The following is a 17,472-nucleotide window of genomic DNA, read 5'->3' as shown; positions in this document are numbered from 1 at the left end:
TTAGATCTCTAGATTGCACAAATTATTTTGCATACTTTTTCGGTAATTAATGATAAATTGTAACAAATACAATGAAATACAATTTTCATAAAAATACTCAAGAAAAAAAAAAAAATATTGTTTGTAGTTTTATGAAATTTTCAAAAAACAAACAAACTGTAAGCATGTCCAGGTTGTATTATTGTATTAAAACTATTACTTCATTTTATAATAACTGAGTAACATTCATACATTTTATTTTCGCTGAGTTTTGATGAGTTGAACATAGAAAAATAGATATTTTCACCGGATTTTCACAGATTTATCCTTTCATCGAAAATAGAAAAGTGAAAAGTAAAATACTTTATTCTCTCTGAAAAATAACACAAACAAATCCACTGTCCTGGTACATGTTGTCAGGAAAAGGAAACAGAGTGACATTTATAGCTGTAACCAAAAATAAAAACATTTGGTTTCCATTCAACAAGAGACCTCACCTAAAAGAAACATTGAACCCTGACTTATTAGATGAAACTTAGGAGAAAAGATTCCTTCAACCATAAAACTTAAAAGGTTAGCAACATTAAAAGTACAAAAGATTTTCATTACTACGGAGGATATTCTTAGCGTAGTGGATCGTTTTAATGACTGGTGTATTACTTACTACCATAAATAGGAGCCCGTTTTGGACTCTAACAAATGGAAATGCATCAAGTACATGTGAGAGCGCATTAAATTAGGGAGCTTGTGGACCACCAGTTTTGTCGACTCGGTGGTCAGCTCTGTGTCGGATGTGTACTATTTACATTGGTGCAGAGAACAGAAAAGGTGTCTTATTTATTTATTTTTTCAGCAAACCCTTGCAAAGTACCAAGTTTGACAATAAATGCTGTTCTGTTTCTGGACAGTTTCTGGTAAATTATTAACAAGGATTTGGTTGGTAGTCAGTTAAACTTGTAATTACAATAACTTTATTGCATCTTCAGAAATACACTAGATCAGTAGATAGCAGCAAAGAATAAAAAAAAATTTTTTAATCTACTTCTAACTGCACAGATGCGCGTCTTCTATTTTTGCCTGAGTTTTGTACATTGAAGAAATATCACAGGGGTACAACTTGTCAGATTTTCCCAAATTGGTTCCATAGGCCGGGTGCAATGGATAACTTAGAAATAAGTGGATGATGTACAGTTTACTTTCATTTTCAATGGCTGCATCACAATGAACCATAAATTATTTATAATATACAATTATAGTAAGACTTTTAGTTTATATTATTCTGCTTCTTCAAGCAACAAACTTCTAAGGACAAATATTACAAGAACACCCCCCCCCCCTCTATTTGTACTCTGGCTCACTGCCAAGCGTTGCTGGGATACAACTGCTCTTATCCAGTCCCTTGAGAAGAAGGCCAAACATTTTTTTTTTCTTACACTACAAATATCAATAAAACACTGGGTTACTACAAACAGACACAGTAAAACAGGTTGCCATATATTTATGTTTTCAGTCCAAATTTGGTTTGAAAATTGTTGCAGTGCAAACTAGTTGTAGAGTATATAATGTTGAAGTGAAATACAAATAACAATAGAAGGAAGGCTTTGCTTTAACTCTTTTGCATGGCTGACTAAAATGAAAACAAAATTATTGTCAAGGATGGAAGTCATTCACCAACAAAGGGTATATTTGTAAATTGACTCCTGTGAGGTATTCACTGATGGTCATTAACCTGTTCTATGTAACGAATCTTACTCATAATTAATTTTCGTTGCTGAAAAATTAGCAATATGTTGATCATGTGAGGCCGAAATTTTATATAAGTCACACAAATTCTCGACTTACATGCAAGAGACCCAGGTAAATTTGCACTAGTATAGGTATTTGATTTTCTCAAAACTAAAAATAACTTATAAACAGTTTTTTTTTATTTTATATATGTAATATGTATTCTCATAAACTGAACCATCAGTAGTTTTCATAAAAACTGATTTTAGTTTTTCCTGCTTTATTAAAACAATACCAAACACATGTTACAAATCAGAGGCATTAATATATATGAAAATGGTAATGCTTTTATTGAAAGTGACATTACCTGGGAATGGACATGAGAGAAATACATTATTCAGATATTACATGTAATTGTTTTGTGCCAAGAAACTGCTTTGCATTCTGTTTTGCTATTTTTCTCTATTGTCATTTTTAAAAATTGTTAAAAATCAGTAATATAAAGTAGAAGATGTTGTTTTATACTGAAGTGAACATGACACCATTGTGCAAGTTGGACGAAATCACATTTCAGTTTAGAAACACAAACATTTCCACTTTTATTTTGAGACCTACACATTACAAAGCAAAGATTTACACATACATCCTTAGCTGGAATTAATTTTTGCTGAAAAAACATTTTGGGTCTTTTGTATGAAGTTTATTTCCACTGATTTTTTATGAGTTGAACGCTAAATTTTATTTTCACTGAATCATCCTTTCAGCGAAAATAAATTCTAAGCGAAAATAAGATATTTACCATACCTATACACTGTTTGCTACCATTAATTTACATGTAACATAGCATTCCCAAGCTAAAGGGCTTATGTTAGTTTTTGTTTCTAGCCACAATTATCAGAAGCTGGGCAATCAAAGTACAATTAAAACAGGTAATTAAAAGACATTTATCACACTGCGATCTTTATGGCCACTGTGATCCAGTAAACAAAACAATACCAATGTAATTAGCATTGTAGTCAGGTACCTATGCAAGTGGAATGAATTATTATGTAGAACAGTGATACTAAAATGGAGATGTCCCCAGAAATGACGCACAGGAAAACAGACAATACCTAGACTGATTTAACATTCCGAAAAGCAAAAGAAAACACTTTAGAGATCTGGAAAACAGAAATGTCAATCTAAAGAGCCTTATAAGAGGTTGTTGTGATCTTAAACGGTTGCATGAAATTGCTTGTACATTGAAACCAAGACATGAAGGAAGGGTTAAATCCAGTTTATTCAACGACGTCATTACAAGCAATACAATGGCATGTAAGTAATCTCAATGGGGTATTCCATTGTGATGATTTCTTTACTGAATGTACACAATTTTTACTATTACAGAAGAAAGAACTCAAACGTATATATATATTAGATAGAGAGTGTTACAATGTGCCTGTAACAACATGGTTCATCTGATTTTCACATAACTAACTGGTATAACAGAATTCAGTTGGCATACATAGAAAAATAAAAGTCACTTAGGTGTTAGAATCCTGACTATATATATTCCATGCAGACCTAGGAAAATAATTTACAAAATTACACAATCTGCTTAAACCAAAAACCTAAATGAACTGATACACTGATGAACTTGTACAGAAACAACCTCATCTGTCTAAACTGAACACACAATGAACTGATACACTGATGAACTCGTACAGAAACAACCTCACCTGTCTAAACTGAACACACAATGAACTGATACACTGATGAACTCGTACAGAAACAACCTCACCTGTCTAAACTGAACACACAATGAACTGATACACTGATGAACTCGTACAGAAACAACCTCACCTGTCTAAACTGAACACACAATGAACTGATACACTGATGAACTCGTACAGAAACAACCTCACCTGTCTAAACTGAACACACAATGAACTGATGCTGTGAATCCAAAGCCTAGATTACAGGAGGTTTATCAATATAAGCAAGTGCATTGAGTTTTAGAGTGGTTTAACAATTGCGGTATCACAATTTTAGCATCTCCGTGAATGAACAGTATTACGGTAAATTACATTTTTTCTCCACTTTTTTTTATTTTATAATCAGGATTATTCACAACTTTAAGTTTAAAACCAACACCTGTTGCACAAAATGTATTGAAATAAACAAATAACCAGCATCAAATAACTGTACATTTTTTACTTTTATAACAAAAACAACCGACTACATGAGATAAAGACATACACAGCACTTTATCCATACTAATAATTAATCACGAATTTGTCCAAGACCTCATCCGACCTTATCTCCATATCATGAGAGTTGTTTCTTTCTTTTATATGGATAAACTACACCGTCCCTCTCATATGTAGCCAGTGTATTATGAATTGATTTTTTTTTTCCAGTAACAAATCATTCATACTCTAGTAAACTAATTGTAAATCCAATATACAACAATGTCCACTTTGGACGAACACAAATTATGTGTACACATATCAGATAAATCTCTCATTGCTATAGTCATTAATTTGCTTGGTCTCAGTGAATGGACACGAATGTCAAATCAGTGAAATGCATGAAGAAATAAAACCTGGCTATTGATAATCGTTGGCACCTGCTTCAAGACATTAGCAGCTTTAATGGGACAATCCTTTAAGACCCAGAGTTCAGGTATTATGACGAATACATATGCTTAGCTGTAGGACATAAAATGTCAAACAAAACCAACTGTAGCATGACAGCGGAGTAATAGACTGTTGGCTAGCACATATATACCGGGTAGGAACATATGGTGAGGGGGGATACAGAGTTGACACAGGGTCGTAGCAGGACATGTGTATAATCACTGTTGTTTAGCTAATTCACAGCATCAAGACATAAACAAAAGTTACTTTTATTCATTTCACCGAGTAGTTTCATTTAGTATTGATTGAAAACGATTCTTTGATTTTAAAAAATAAGCAAAAATGAATAGTGATGGTATATGAATTGAATATAATTACTCGTGGGGAACTAATTATTAGCCAAAATCAATGGATTAAAAACAACATGTGTTTCAACTAAGCTTTGACAATGTCTTTATGCATACAGTTTAGTATTAGTATCACATTAACTGTCTTACCGCAGAAAAATACATACATAAACTGATCACTGTTCCTGACTAACTTTTCGGAAAACATCAATGCAAAAATTCAAATTTAATGTCTAGTTTTTATTGATAAAAAAGGTAAATAAAAACAATTTTGGCAATATACCTGTACACAATCACTCTCGGAATGAGCAAGTTTTTTTTTTTTTTTTACAAATGGAACAGCTGTGGGATTTATTTAAAATAATCCTGCTAAAGAATTTGACACAATTTTTCACCTCTAATGTGAGTTGGGATAAGCTGCAACAACCACCACAATAGCGAGTATAAAAAGACACATAATGTAGAAATACAAATCATTTCATAGTTATAACACTTATCAATACTTTCACTGACCAATGTGAGGGAAAGAAAATAAAAAATAAACAAAACTGGCGGAATGCCAATATAACCTACCGCACAGATAACACTGTGATAATTTTGACTTAGTGAAAACCATATCATCTTCTTCTTCCTCATCCTCTGACCAGAATTCGATATCCTTTCGTCGACTCGTATTGAGGTAATTGTGGTTTGCATCCTCAGATACCTCCACAATAACAAGGTCAGAGTCTCCGGACATTGTTCATGACGACTGCTGCTAGTAATTTCTCCCTGAGCTTACAAGCCTGAGAAGGTCTGCTTGACTGTGCATTGGAAAGTTTCCCTGAGAGTTCAGTAGCGTGACTGATTACTGCCCTGAATGTACGCCACATGTATAAAGCTATTACTAAACAATCCAAACCTTGCTACTGAAAAGAGATGGCTTCTGGGCAATGAAAAACTCATCTTTTATGTCTCATTGGTGCAAAGCTCACGGAACATACCATTATATGTAGAGGGGTGAGCAGCATCTTCATGTACCTAAGGATAATCTATTAAACTCAACTGTGAACAAAAGCCAGAAAGCAACAAGAGATACATAGTCACAGAGCTAATATTTTATTTTAACTTAAGAAATTCAGCTTATAGTGGTAATTCTAATTCAATTCTGAAAACACATGTATAGATATCATTGAACCGTGTAAATAAAACCATTCACACGCAGGTTAAAGTAACAATTCCACCAAACTCTAACCAACGTGTCCATTATTTACTCCTTTGTCACGGGCCCTCTCAGTTGTCATGGGGTGAAGTGATTTCACACTAAATGCTCAATTTTGTTGTTTGATGCTTTGCGAAAAACCTTCTAAATCTATTTTTTTCCCATGTCTTTTTAAGGTAGATGAAGGTGCAGATAACAACACCATACACACAATGTTCTTGTTGCATTAGTCACCGTTCCTTAATAGTAACCATGTCTCTCAGACAATAATAAACACAGGGAACTCAAATAAATTTTTATATTTATTATTTTACTTTTCTCTCTTGTTGTTTTAAAAGCAATTTTCTTTTAATTAATTAGTTTCATGAAAGACATAACTTCATACATTTTTGTAGAGTTTAATATTATCTCACTGGGTTTGGCATTTCACTTCATTTTCAAATTAAAAGTATTAAAAAGTTTAATTTTATTGCAGAATTTGCACAATTTCATGTATTTTCTATTACCCCGGTAGTTACAGAGCTTGATCAAAATCCACATTTTCATTTTATGAATGTTGAAAAAAGTTGACACTGCACTCAAAAGACACTTTCTCACAAACTATTTGTATAGTTAGAAATTTAATGAGTAGTAGTAAGAAAAAAAAAGTTTTCAATAATGTGTGGAGGTGAAAAATCATTCCCACAAAAGCAGAGAACAGAAATCACAACCTCAACTCGCAATCCTCAGTAAAGGAGACTTCTGCCACTATTTGGGACAAACCATTTACTAGTGATGAGAAGACACAGATATTGGATGTCGATGAAACAACGTGATCATATTAGTCAGATCTAATTGACTGATTTGTCACTGGGAAGTACCAACTTGTCAACAAAGAAACAAAACAAGAAACAACAACAATAGGGTGCTGATTCCATTGTTACAAACTGCCTTTTGTCTATTTTGTTCTTCAGCAGAACAAAGGAACCTAGTGAGTTGATAGATTCACAAGTAGCTATGTATTGAGTATTGAGTGTAACTATTGAATAGCTATGAATAGTAATTGCTATAGTCTGCATTGAGGTTCCAATTTAGCAAACACAACTTGTACAGCTATGTAAGAGTCTTAGCGGATCAGAGTAAAAAACAAAACTTTTCAAAAGCCTGATTTTTCGTCATCATGTAACTCAATTATTTGTTTTTTCAATTGGTTTCATGTGTACATTTTAGATTAACTTCCACAGGATATTTTATTGATATTGTTGAGTACCAAGTGAAATCAAACAGTGAAGCATTGACTGATGTTTTAAGGGAAATGTAAGGGAATTCACACCAAAGTTGGTGTGAATGCTAATTCTTTGAAATATGCCTTTCTCTGACCATAGATACCCGGTACATATTTTTTTTTAAATCATTATTTGTTGTTTGTATTTCAACTTTGTTGCTAAACTGTAAAATACACTAATTTCGCTTGGAAATAATTTTCGCTGTTTTCAGTGAATATAAAATCCAGCGAATATACCTTTTTTCCTATATTTTACATTCAACTCGTAAAAATTCTTTTCAGCAAAAATTAATTCCAGCTAAAATAAAGTATCTTAGTATTTTACAGTAAACTGATAGAAACAATGTAAGTTGTTATTATTATTACATGTATCTGTGATTTACTTAAACGCATGGATTTTTAATAGGGCAAATATGGTATTGTAATGGATAAGTGTTTAATCCATGAGAACACTTTATTTATTTAGATCAGTTTTCATTTATATTTGAACATGCTGCATCAGGTGAAAATAGTACTGTAAATTCTTTATTTTTACTTTGAATATATATTTATATTAACCAACCAGCCATCTCCCCAAAACACACAATTTGTTTTAACAGTTATATTCCTTACTTTTCTATAGCTTCCAAATTTGTATAAGACTAGTGTTATCTGGACTGACACATTCATTCATTCAACTATGAGTTTAGTTATAAAATAAATAAGTTAAATGGTCAGTCACTAACATTTCTACAAGTTCAATTTAGACAGTATTACAAAAAACAAAAGGAGCCTAAATTCAAAAGATATTCGTGTGGGGGCGCTCTTCCAATCACTGCTTTCATATCACATTTGTTCAGTGTGCTAATTAGGTGAGGTCACTGGTAACAGACGCCTGTTGTGAGACATGCTAGACATATCAAGACAATGTTTTTACAGTTCTGAGTCTGACAAAGTTGTTTAAAGCATAAAATAACAGACCCTCTCACTTTCCAGTGGTGTTAGTTCATGTAAACACAGAACCAAGTTAAAAAGCTCCCAGAGTTAAAAAAAAACAAGCAGCCTGTCGGCTGAGATAGCTCCTCTGTTAGCAATGCACATGGCAATTAAAGAACAGAAGATATCATTAGAAAATGAACAAATCTGAGAGAGGTCCACATGTAGTACCTATATATGTAATGTCAAAGCAATTGGACTTGCGGTTTTCAACAAGAAGTCGAAAATATCACTTTTTACCAAAAATTACAAAAATATTCACCAAAATTAGAGAATTAAAGATATCATTACAAAATGAACAAATCTGAGAGAGGTCCACATGTAGTACCTATATATGTAATATCAAAACAATTGGACTTGCGGTTTTTAACAAGTTGAAAATATCACTTTTTATCAAAAATGACAAAAATATTTACCAAAATTAGAGAATTGAAGATATCATTATGAAATGAACAAATCTGAGAGAGGTCCACATGTAGTACATATATATGTAATACCAAAGCAATTGGACTTGCGGTTTTCAACAAGAAGTCGAAAATATCACTTTTTACCAAAAATGACAAAAATATTCACCAAAATTAGAGAATTAAAGATATCATTACAAAATGTACAAATCTGAGAGAGGTTCACATGTAGTACCTATATATGTAATATCAAAGCAATTGGACATGCGGTTTTTAACAAGAAGTTGAAAATATCACTTTTTACAAAAAATTACAAAAATATTCACCAAAATTAGAGAATTGGAGATATCATGAAATGAACAAGTCATTGTCAATGACACGTCCCCGTTCCGTTCATATTTGAGTGACATATACATTCAAAGCAGATCATGACCGAAATGCACCTGCATATGTACAACACATTGTACTACATCTGAACAAAATCCATCCATGCATGACTGAGATCTGGTTCCGGAATTGTGAAAATACGTGATTTTAATGCATTTTCGGCCTTAAAATGGCCATCATTCAGCTATTGTTAAGCAGATCATGAAACAAATGCACATATCTATTTGTGACATGATGCACCATGTGTGTGTGAAGTTTGAACTTGATCAATCCAGACATGTCTTGGATACGGATCCAGAACTGAATTCTTTAAGAAAATGGCCGCCAGTCGGCCATTTCGAACTTGATCCGGAAAAAAAAATGACGTGCATCAAGGTCCTATTATGTTTAATGTAAGTACCAAATTTGAACGAAATCCGTCCATGCATAACTGAGATCCGGGTTCGGAATGGTGAAAATGTGCGATTTCAATGCATTTTCGGCCTTAAAGCGGCCGCCATTTGGCTATCGTTAATGGGATCATGAAACAAATGCACATACATATTTGTGACATGATGTACCTTGTGTGTGTGAAGTTTGAACTTGATCAATTCAGACATGTCTCGGATACGGATCCAGAACTGAATTCTTTAAAACAAAATGGCTGCCAGTCGGCCATTTCGAACTTGATCCGGAAAAAAAAATGACGTGCATCAAGGTCCTATTATGTTTAATGTATGTACCAAATTTGAACGAAATCCGTCCATGCATAACTGAGATCCGGGTCCGGAATGGTGAAAATGTGCGATTTTGATGCATTTTCGGCCTTAAAATGGCCGCTATTCGGCTATCGTTAATCGGATCATGAAAAAAATGCATGTGCATATGTCCCATATAATGTGTGATGTATGAGTGAAGTTTGAACATAATCGGTCTATGCATGTTCGAGATACAGGTGATCACGGACGGACGCACGGACGGACGCACGCACGGACGGACGGACGCACGGACGGACGGACGGACACAGGGCAAAACATAAGTCCCCGTTTTCGGACTCCGTCCGAATGGGGACTAACAAATCTGAGAGAGGTCTACCCAAGGTACATATACACCAAGTATCAAAGCATTCAGGCTTATAGTTTTCAAGAAGAAGTCGAAAAAGTAAAACATTGACACGGACGACGGACAATCACTCATATGATAAGCTCTGCTCGACAAAGTTGACAGCGGAGCTAAAAAACACAGCTTCTTTGTGACTTCCCTTCTACTGTAATCAGATATGGGATTGAACAGCGCCATCTAGTGTCAGACATACAACATTTACAAGTTTTGACAACATTGTTTTGTAAACTTTTCAATGATTTATTGGTACTCACTACAAATGAAATCTCCTGAAAGTCACAGTGACACTGAGAATGACCCCAATTGCGAAGGTTTGGGTGAAATTGGTGATGTTTATCATACTTTCATTAGTATGTGTTCACACCACCAGGTTGTCCAAGACAAAAAACAATTAAAATTTAGGTTACCGGACAATTTTTCCAAGTTCCAAGAGTCTGAAATGTCTTTGGTAAAATTATTTCTTCATATTTCAAAATTTTGCTCCAAGATATGGTATAAAGAAGTCATTATTACCTCCACATAGTACATGTACAAATTGTAATAATAGACATAAAATTCAGTCAGATTCCAGTATGATAATAGTTTTCCATTACATACAATAGGGAGTCTTCTCCCATGATGCATTGCATAAATGTGCAGTATAAGTACTGGTAATATGCCCAGTAGTACAGGTAACAAAATCAACTTTGGCACAGGTGGACTTAAATTTTCACTGTGATACAATTTTTTTCATACTCAATAAAGTGCAGAAAATTCACATTTATGTTTCTGCTCATTATTTTTTTTTTTTTTATTTAAACAATATTTTTATTTCGTTTCAGTAATGGACATACAACACAAAATATTACATTACATAATGGAAAAAAAAAATGATCTGGTATAACATCTAAATTTACCCATTATCTAACCAATTCGTTAATGGTTCCCATTTCTGATAATGGATAAGCTCTTTGTTTTTGTTTATTGCGATTTGTAATTCAATATTTCTATTTTCCCTGATCCAACTTTTATATGCGTATATTGTTGGATGAACCTTTTGAACCCTACATGTATATACATATTTTTTAAATAAGAAAATAAAATGATTTAATAATATATTTTCCGGTTCACATAGACCTATAATAATATTTTTGACATTACAAATCAAATTGGCAATAAGTTTGCAATCACTTTGCAACAGTCTCCACAGTCTCTTTACAACAATACAGTTAACAAATAGGTGTTCTAATGTTTCTTCTTCTTTTTCACAAAAAGAACAGTGGGGGGAATTGATTATTTTCCATTTATACAGTTTTACATTAGTTGTTAAAACTCTGTGTAGAATTTTGTATTGGAATGTTCTAAGATCTGTGGTGATTGTTGTCTTGAAAGGTAGTTTGAAAATTACATTTTGTTTCATCCCATACAAATGTTGGAAGTCTATGGCAATATTTGGCTCTTCAATAATGTTTTCACACAAAGACTTGTACACCTTTTTGCTCGTCAGTATATTAATTGCAACATACTTAAAATTCCATTTGACTTTGTTTTGAAAATCACACCACTCATGGGTATTAGCATGAATGTTCTGCTCATTATGCGCATCAGTGATAAATGGAATAATCAGGGAAAATCAAAATAACAGCACAGATTTTATGCCAAAAGTTATGATATGGTTGATCCTTGGCAATTTTCAAATAAGACAATAAATCGTTATTCTAGCTTCTAGATCACAGCAAAACATACAAAATGTACTCACCTCCATCTACTTGAAATATAGTTTTCAGTTTTCCCAGTGCATCAGAGAAATTTCGGACTTCTTGTGTAAGTTGTATTATATCCTCCTGGTCCATAATAGCACTGTCTACATAGTCTGAACCAATGCTGCTTAGTGAATTGCTTTTACTTGATCGATTACCCCCTGTAGATTTTGAAATCTGTCTCTTGGCACTGAAGTTACGTGCAACTGGACTGGCATCTGGTGACGTGGAACCAGACGTGAAAACAGGTCGGCACCGATAGTCATCACCAAAGGGCTCCTGGAAATATCAATGTACAAAATCAAGATAGTTAACATTATCCATTAAACTGTGTCTCCAGGTGTACAATAGGAAACATGCTGACCAGATTTCATTTTTGACAGTTTGTGTGATTCATATTGATTTTGGGAGATTTAAATTTCTCGGTGTGTACATGATTTTGCAGATTTTTCTTGGATAGTAATCATATTGTGTTTTTTTTGTTTATTTTTAAATTTTTTGTGCCAGGCGACAGTTCTGGACATTGAATGTTGATTTTTTTTTGTATATACAAATTGCAAGTGCTAGTGCTAACATATAGTGCACCAGAGAAGCCATATTCATGTTTGGGACGACATTACAGGGCTATGCAGCCAGTTCTCTATCAAATGGAAATTTATGCGCTATCCTTGCATGAACAAGGCTCAGTCGAACACAAGCTCCTGCGGAACTTAACCAAGGTTCCCCAAAGTTGCATTCATTAGTGAATGAATCTGGCCAGTGGAATTGGCCTTGAGTCCGTGGGACACTCACCCAGAGTAGGGAGTCAACCCGTTTGTTGTTCAGTCTAAGAAACCTGGGTCTACCGATCATGAGTCTGATGCGACAACCACTATGCTAGCAGTGACCGGCATACAGTGTTTGTAACTATACCATATTTGCTTTCTTAGAAGCACATCTCCAATAAATCGCACTTATTGTATACTGGATCATTAAATATTACTTATTTTTACCTAATAGAGCAAATATGGTAATTTTATGATGCCTATCTAACCAGCACAGACATCACCGATAACCATCTGTGCCGTCTCTGCAAATTGGAAATGACATCATGGGAATTCCCCAAAATTACAATACAAAAGTACCCAGTCATTTCCTAAGTTTTGAACACACTCAGAAAATGACTGACATTATTAAAATACATATACTGCCACTGATAAAATTAAGGAGATTATTTTGTTTATCACAAAGGTTACTGATAATGTCTTTAAGATGATAGTCTGCCATCTCCTTCAAAATTGTATCGTCAATATCGATCACTCTTTGTATTTATGGTGACAAAAAATCAATTTTACCAGTTTGTTGCTATGGAAACTTCAATGACCCTGAAGCTCTATTTTTTCATTCTCGGATTTTATGTCATTGCTGATTGGCCCATTAAAAGGAGGGCCACCCACTATTTTATTTTCACTGTTATATATAACCATTCTAAGGTCTATGATCTAACAAACAATTCCCTTCAAGCATAGACCCTCTAACTGTTAGAGGGTCTATGATTCAAGTAAGAATTTCTATTCGTAGGATTAAAAATAGATTATAAATTTTAAATCCTGGTTGAGTCAGTATAATATGTCATTTATGAGTTGGGGTGTGTGTTGTTATGACGTACTCTTGTCATTAAGACGCATCGTCATGTACGTCAGTAGTGAGTTATCAGGGATTAACAGTCAATATTAAATGATAAAGTTCAGAGATTGTTATCTATAGAACTGGAGTAGATTAGACCAGTCTATAAAGGAACATACACACACAGAGGATGATTAACATTTAATTACTGTAGTACAAGGATGGGTTTAAGATGTCTAGTATAGACAAGGTAGAACTGGTACACCTGGCGTGGTCAATGGAAGACACGCACAATATATCAGTCCAGAACGAACAAGGTGTATAGTATAATGGTACTGGTACACATTGCTACATGAAGGACACACTCAATGTAAAAAGTATATCATACAGCAGTACTGGTATATACTGCTTGGTCCATAGAAGACAGTCAAGTGTCCTGAGACCTTGTAATATTAACCCAGAACAAAATACACAAAATAACTGTGTGTAACTGTGTTTGATCATGACCATGCCAGGGTTAATAGATACCATGCTGCTTTGCTTGTATTAATAATTAAAGATACAACATCAAAGCAACATTAGCCGCTTTCCAAGGATCCTTGAGTAAACTGAAAACTACATGTACACACACTAACGGGTAAATGGCAAATGACATTTGTATACCAGTAATTTCAGGAGAGTTTTTTATAATATTCATACTGGTAGAAAACTTTGACTTCCAATAATTCACTTAAAAGTGAATTCCTATAAATGAATTTTCTGTATTTGACGACTAAGCACATGTTAAGTTCTATTTAGGTGGTGACAATAATTCTTTTCAGGATTCACATACAAAATGTAGACAATATAGATGTATTTTACGAAGAAGGTGGGGAAGGTGGAATCAAATATCTTATCCATCCCTGCCACACCTACCCTAAAAAAATAACATACACCAAGGTTAGCAAAAAAAATATACAAGATAATGTAACTTGTAATGAATGAGTTAAAGTTCCATCTCGTGTTCCCAGGGATGGTGAAGAAAAAGTCACTAAGCAGCTATCAAACAGTTGTTGTTCAGTTTTCAGCTCTAAATATGTTATAATATTGATCACACTCATAGTTTACTGAGACATAGCAAAGAGGATCTATGGACACAGTTAAAGCGTGAGAGTCGTCACCTGCGCATGCGTCAGATATATCGTGTCATTGTTTATAAACAAGATCTATGAGGTCCATGAGCCTTTGCGTTTTTAGCGCGTGTTATCGTCGCTTGGGACTCAATTCCCACGCGTGCGCAGGTGACAACCCTCCCGCTTTAAAAGAAATTAAAAATTAAAAGACTAGGTTTCACGTTTTAAAAGATAAATTTGTGACATTTAAGATTACAGTGCAAGCTAACCCACACCTTCCTATCACAGTATAAATCAACCATATTTAACGGTCATACTAGGATTCGTAATTGACTCACACCATTGTATGAATTTTCTATTGAAAAGCGAATGACCTGAAATGTACTTGAAACTAATTAAACTACAGTGAGTGCTATTCCTATCATAGCCATTTTTTATCTGCCAGACTTTTCTGTATATTTTCAAATTAATTTTATATTTTTTCAAATTTAATTTTATAATTTTTTAACATTTCATATTTTTTCAAAATTAATTTTTGTAATTTTTCAAAATAAATATTGTAATTTTTCATCATTAATTTCATAATTTTTCAACATTAATTTGAAGCAGAAGGATGATATACAATAATAACAGATATTTATGATATATCAGCAAAACCACTGTAAACAGATAAATTTAATAAAATGAATTCCAAGTGAAAAAAACAACAACAGTATTTAATTAATACCGGTAAGTCTAATCATTCAGATGGAAAATCCTGAAACAAGGATTTGCAATTCAGATTGGCTCCAGACAATACACAATATACACGCTACTATTCAAGATTCAAATACATAGCATACCATATTGCAATTCTATTATACAATAAACTGAAAGATATTAATTTTCACCGCATATAATTTTGATATTTTGAGATCGTACACATATATATGTGACACAATGAGTTCTATTGTAATCGTACTTGTTCCCATTTTTTAATTCAGTGGATATCAGTGACAACAAAACTAAAATTCAGTGCATATTTAATGCATTAACAGTATTGTACAAAAGGAATCATATTGGTACCACTATAGAACCCCTTGATAAAAGACACTACACCCATCAATAGCATAGCCTCAAGTTCAAGGATAAAGCACACAGTGTACTACTCTCACCAAATAATCCATTCATGAAATGCTATGAAATTATTCGGTTTTTGATATCCATGTTTTCCAGAGAATTACAACCACTTTCAATGAAACAGGCTGGTACGTGTTGAATTACAAAAACAATGTGCTGTTATGTATCATTAATAATAGTGTTTTGTACCTGTCTAAAGTAATTGACCTCAGATGTTATTTTATTTGTATATATTTTTGTTTCAAATAAAATATACCGATACCATACCACTATTACTAACAGATTGTGAGAAATGAATTACCTGCTACAAGTATAGATAGTCATTTAATTTTAAACATATCTATCCGATATTTAAACATACATACCTTTCATCGCCCTAATATGGATTCATATATCCGCCAGAAACATCCAAATTAGACAGACCACTACAGACTGCTATCTGTACAGACGCAGAATGTAATCAAATCAACGTTTAGGTTTTATAGTACGACTAAAACCTGACGAGTGTTGTAAAGATGATGAATGGTTGCCATGGAAAAGAATTAAACGTGTCCATTTCAGGGTAATAATAGTGAAGGTAAAAGAGACAAGTGCTGATTGTTCAGTAATCAAATTTACACTTTGCTCTGTTGACAGGTCAAATGGTAGACATGAATGGAGTGTTTGACCCAAGGTGACACCAGGACAATATTACATCTTCAATGCCAAGTACACAAATCACTCACTCAAAGTACAAAGGGACTGTGGAATACCGTTAATAGCAATATCCTCAATGGCTTCCTCAAATCTAAATTCAACACAAAACCACTCCTTCATTTATTTGGTTCTTAATACCTCATCTGTGGAAAGCCTCCACAATAAATTGGGAAAAGGGCGTTGAATGTTGACGTGTTAATACTCACATTCCCATTTTCATAATTACATACAACCTCAAATAAACTTATACAAGTTCCCAATATTCTATCGGTCAAATACATACATGCAGGAGCAATGCAAGTCATTTGATTTTGAGAGGGTTTAGGTTGATTTTCCATTGTGTGTCAAAATAACAAAACAAAGAAATGGATATGAGTGAACATAAATCAGACAACATCCAAAATGGAAATGTACATGAATGTATTACAGGTGAAAATGCAAACTAGTATAGGGTTTTAAAATTTTGAATCAATTTTGGCAGAGAGAGTTAGTTTGCACCAATCAAAAATGATGTTTGCATCAGTTTTATCGACCAATGGCTCTCTGGATATAGAAGGGCTAATTAGCTGACTATCAAAACAGACTAATACAGTTTTGTATACTACATGCATACAACTATCAACAATTCATTGCTTAGAAATTTCACGATATCATTTGTGAGTGCAAAATTTGCCAGTCATCAAATTTCGTGTAAACAAACAATGTATATTACATTTGTTGTAAAATTGAACACAATACAGAGCAATCATTATTACTGTGAGTTTAACAGATTGGTCACTTGGTGCCATAATGTCAGTATATCTAAAGTTCCCAGGTACTCACAGCCACGATCTACTTCCTGTTGAATAAACCCTAGTAATTAAAAATAATTTATACCCACGATGAACCCAGATACTCACTTCCTGTTTAGAATTAAAGAAACCGCTAGCTAGCATCTTGAGGGCAATTAGATTGTGGTACTTTGTTGACAATTGTTTATTATCTTCCACAGAATTGTATTTTAAATTTTGTCTTTAGATGTTAATACTGCATTTATGTTCAATTCATAACTTACATATAATTGCTTAAAAATATTTCTCCTCAAAATTAATATTTTTAATTTCTAAATTCTAACTTTGCATCATAGAAAAGAAATAAAGGGTAATTTATTAAGCCTGTTGTAAATCTGCATAATTGTTCAATATCAATGATAAAGGGTAA

The 17,472-nt window shown here is 33.5% G+C and overlaps 1 protein-coding gene across 3 annotated transcripts in view; it reads right to left on the bottom strand.

Moving 5' to 3' along the window:
* LOC100374563 (rho GTPase-activating protein 29-like) overlaps positions 1–17,472 on the bottom strand; it is an 87,220-nt gene that overhangs the window by 18,588 nt on the left and 51,160 nt on the right. For all 3 annotated transcript variants that reach the window (XM_078006946.2, XM_085503084.1, XM_085503085.1), the window contains exon 2: positions 11,740–12,019. In XM_078006946.2, the coding sequence (XP_077863072.1) occupies positions 11,740–12,019 (280 nt within the window). The remainder of the gene's footprint in view (positions 1–11,739; positions 12,020–17,472) is intronic.

The sequence above is a fragment of the Saccoglossus kowalevskii genome, chromosome 9 (genome assembly GCF_978046115.1).
Source record: "Saccoglossus kowalevskii chromosome 9, keSacKowa6.1, whole genome shotgun sequence".
In the NCBI taxonomy this organism is placed as follows: domain Eukaryota; kingdom Metazoa; phylum Hemichordata; class Enteropneusta; family Harrimaniidae; genus Saccoglossus; species Saccoglossus kowalevskii.
Note: the sequence above shows the minus strand (reverse complement) of the source record. Positions and strands in the feature narration are given on the sequence as shown.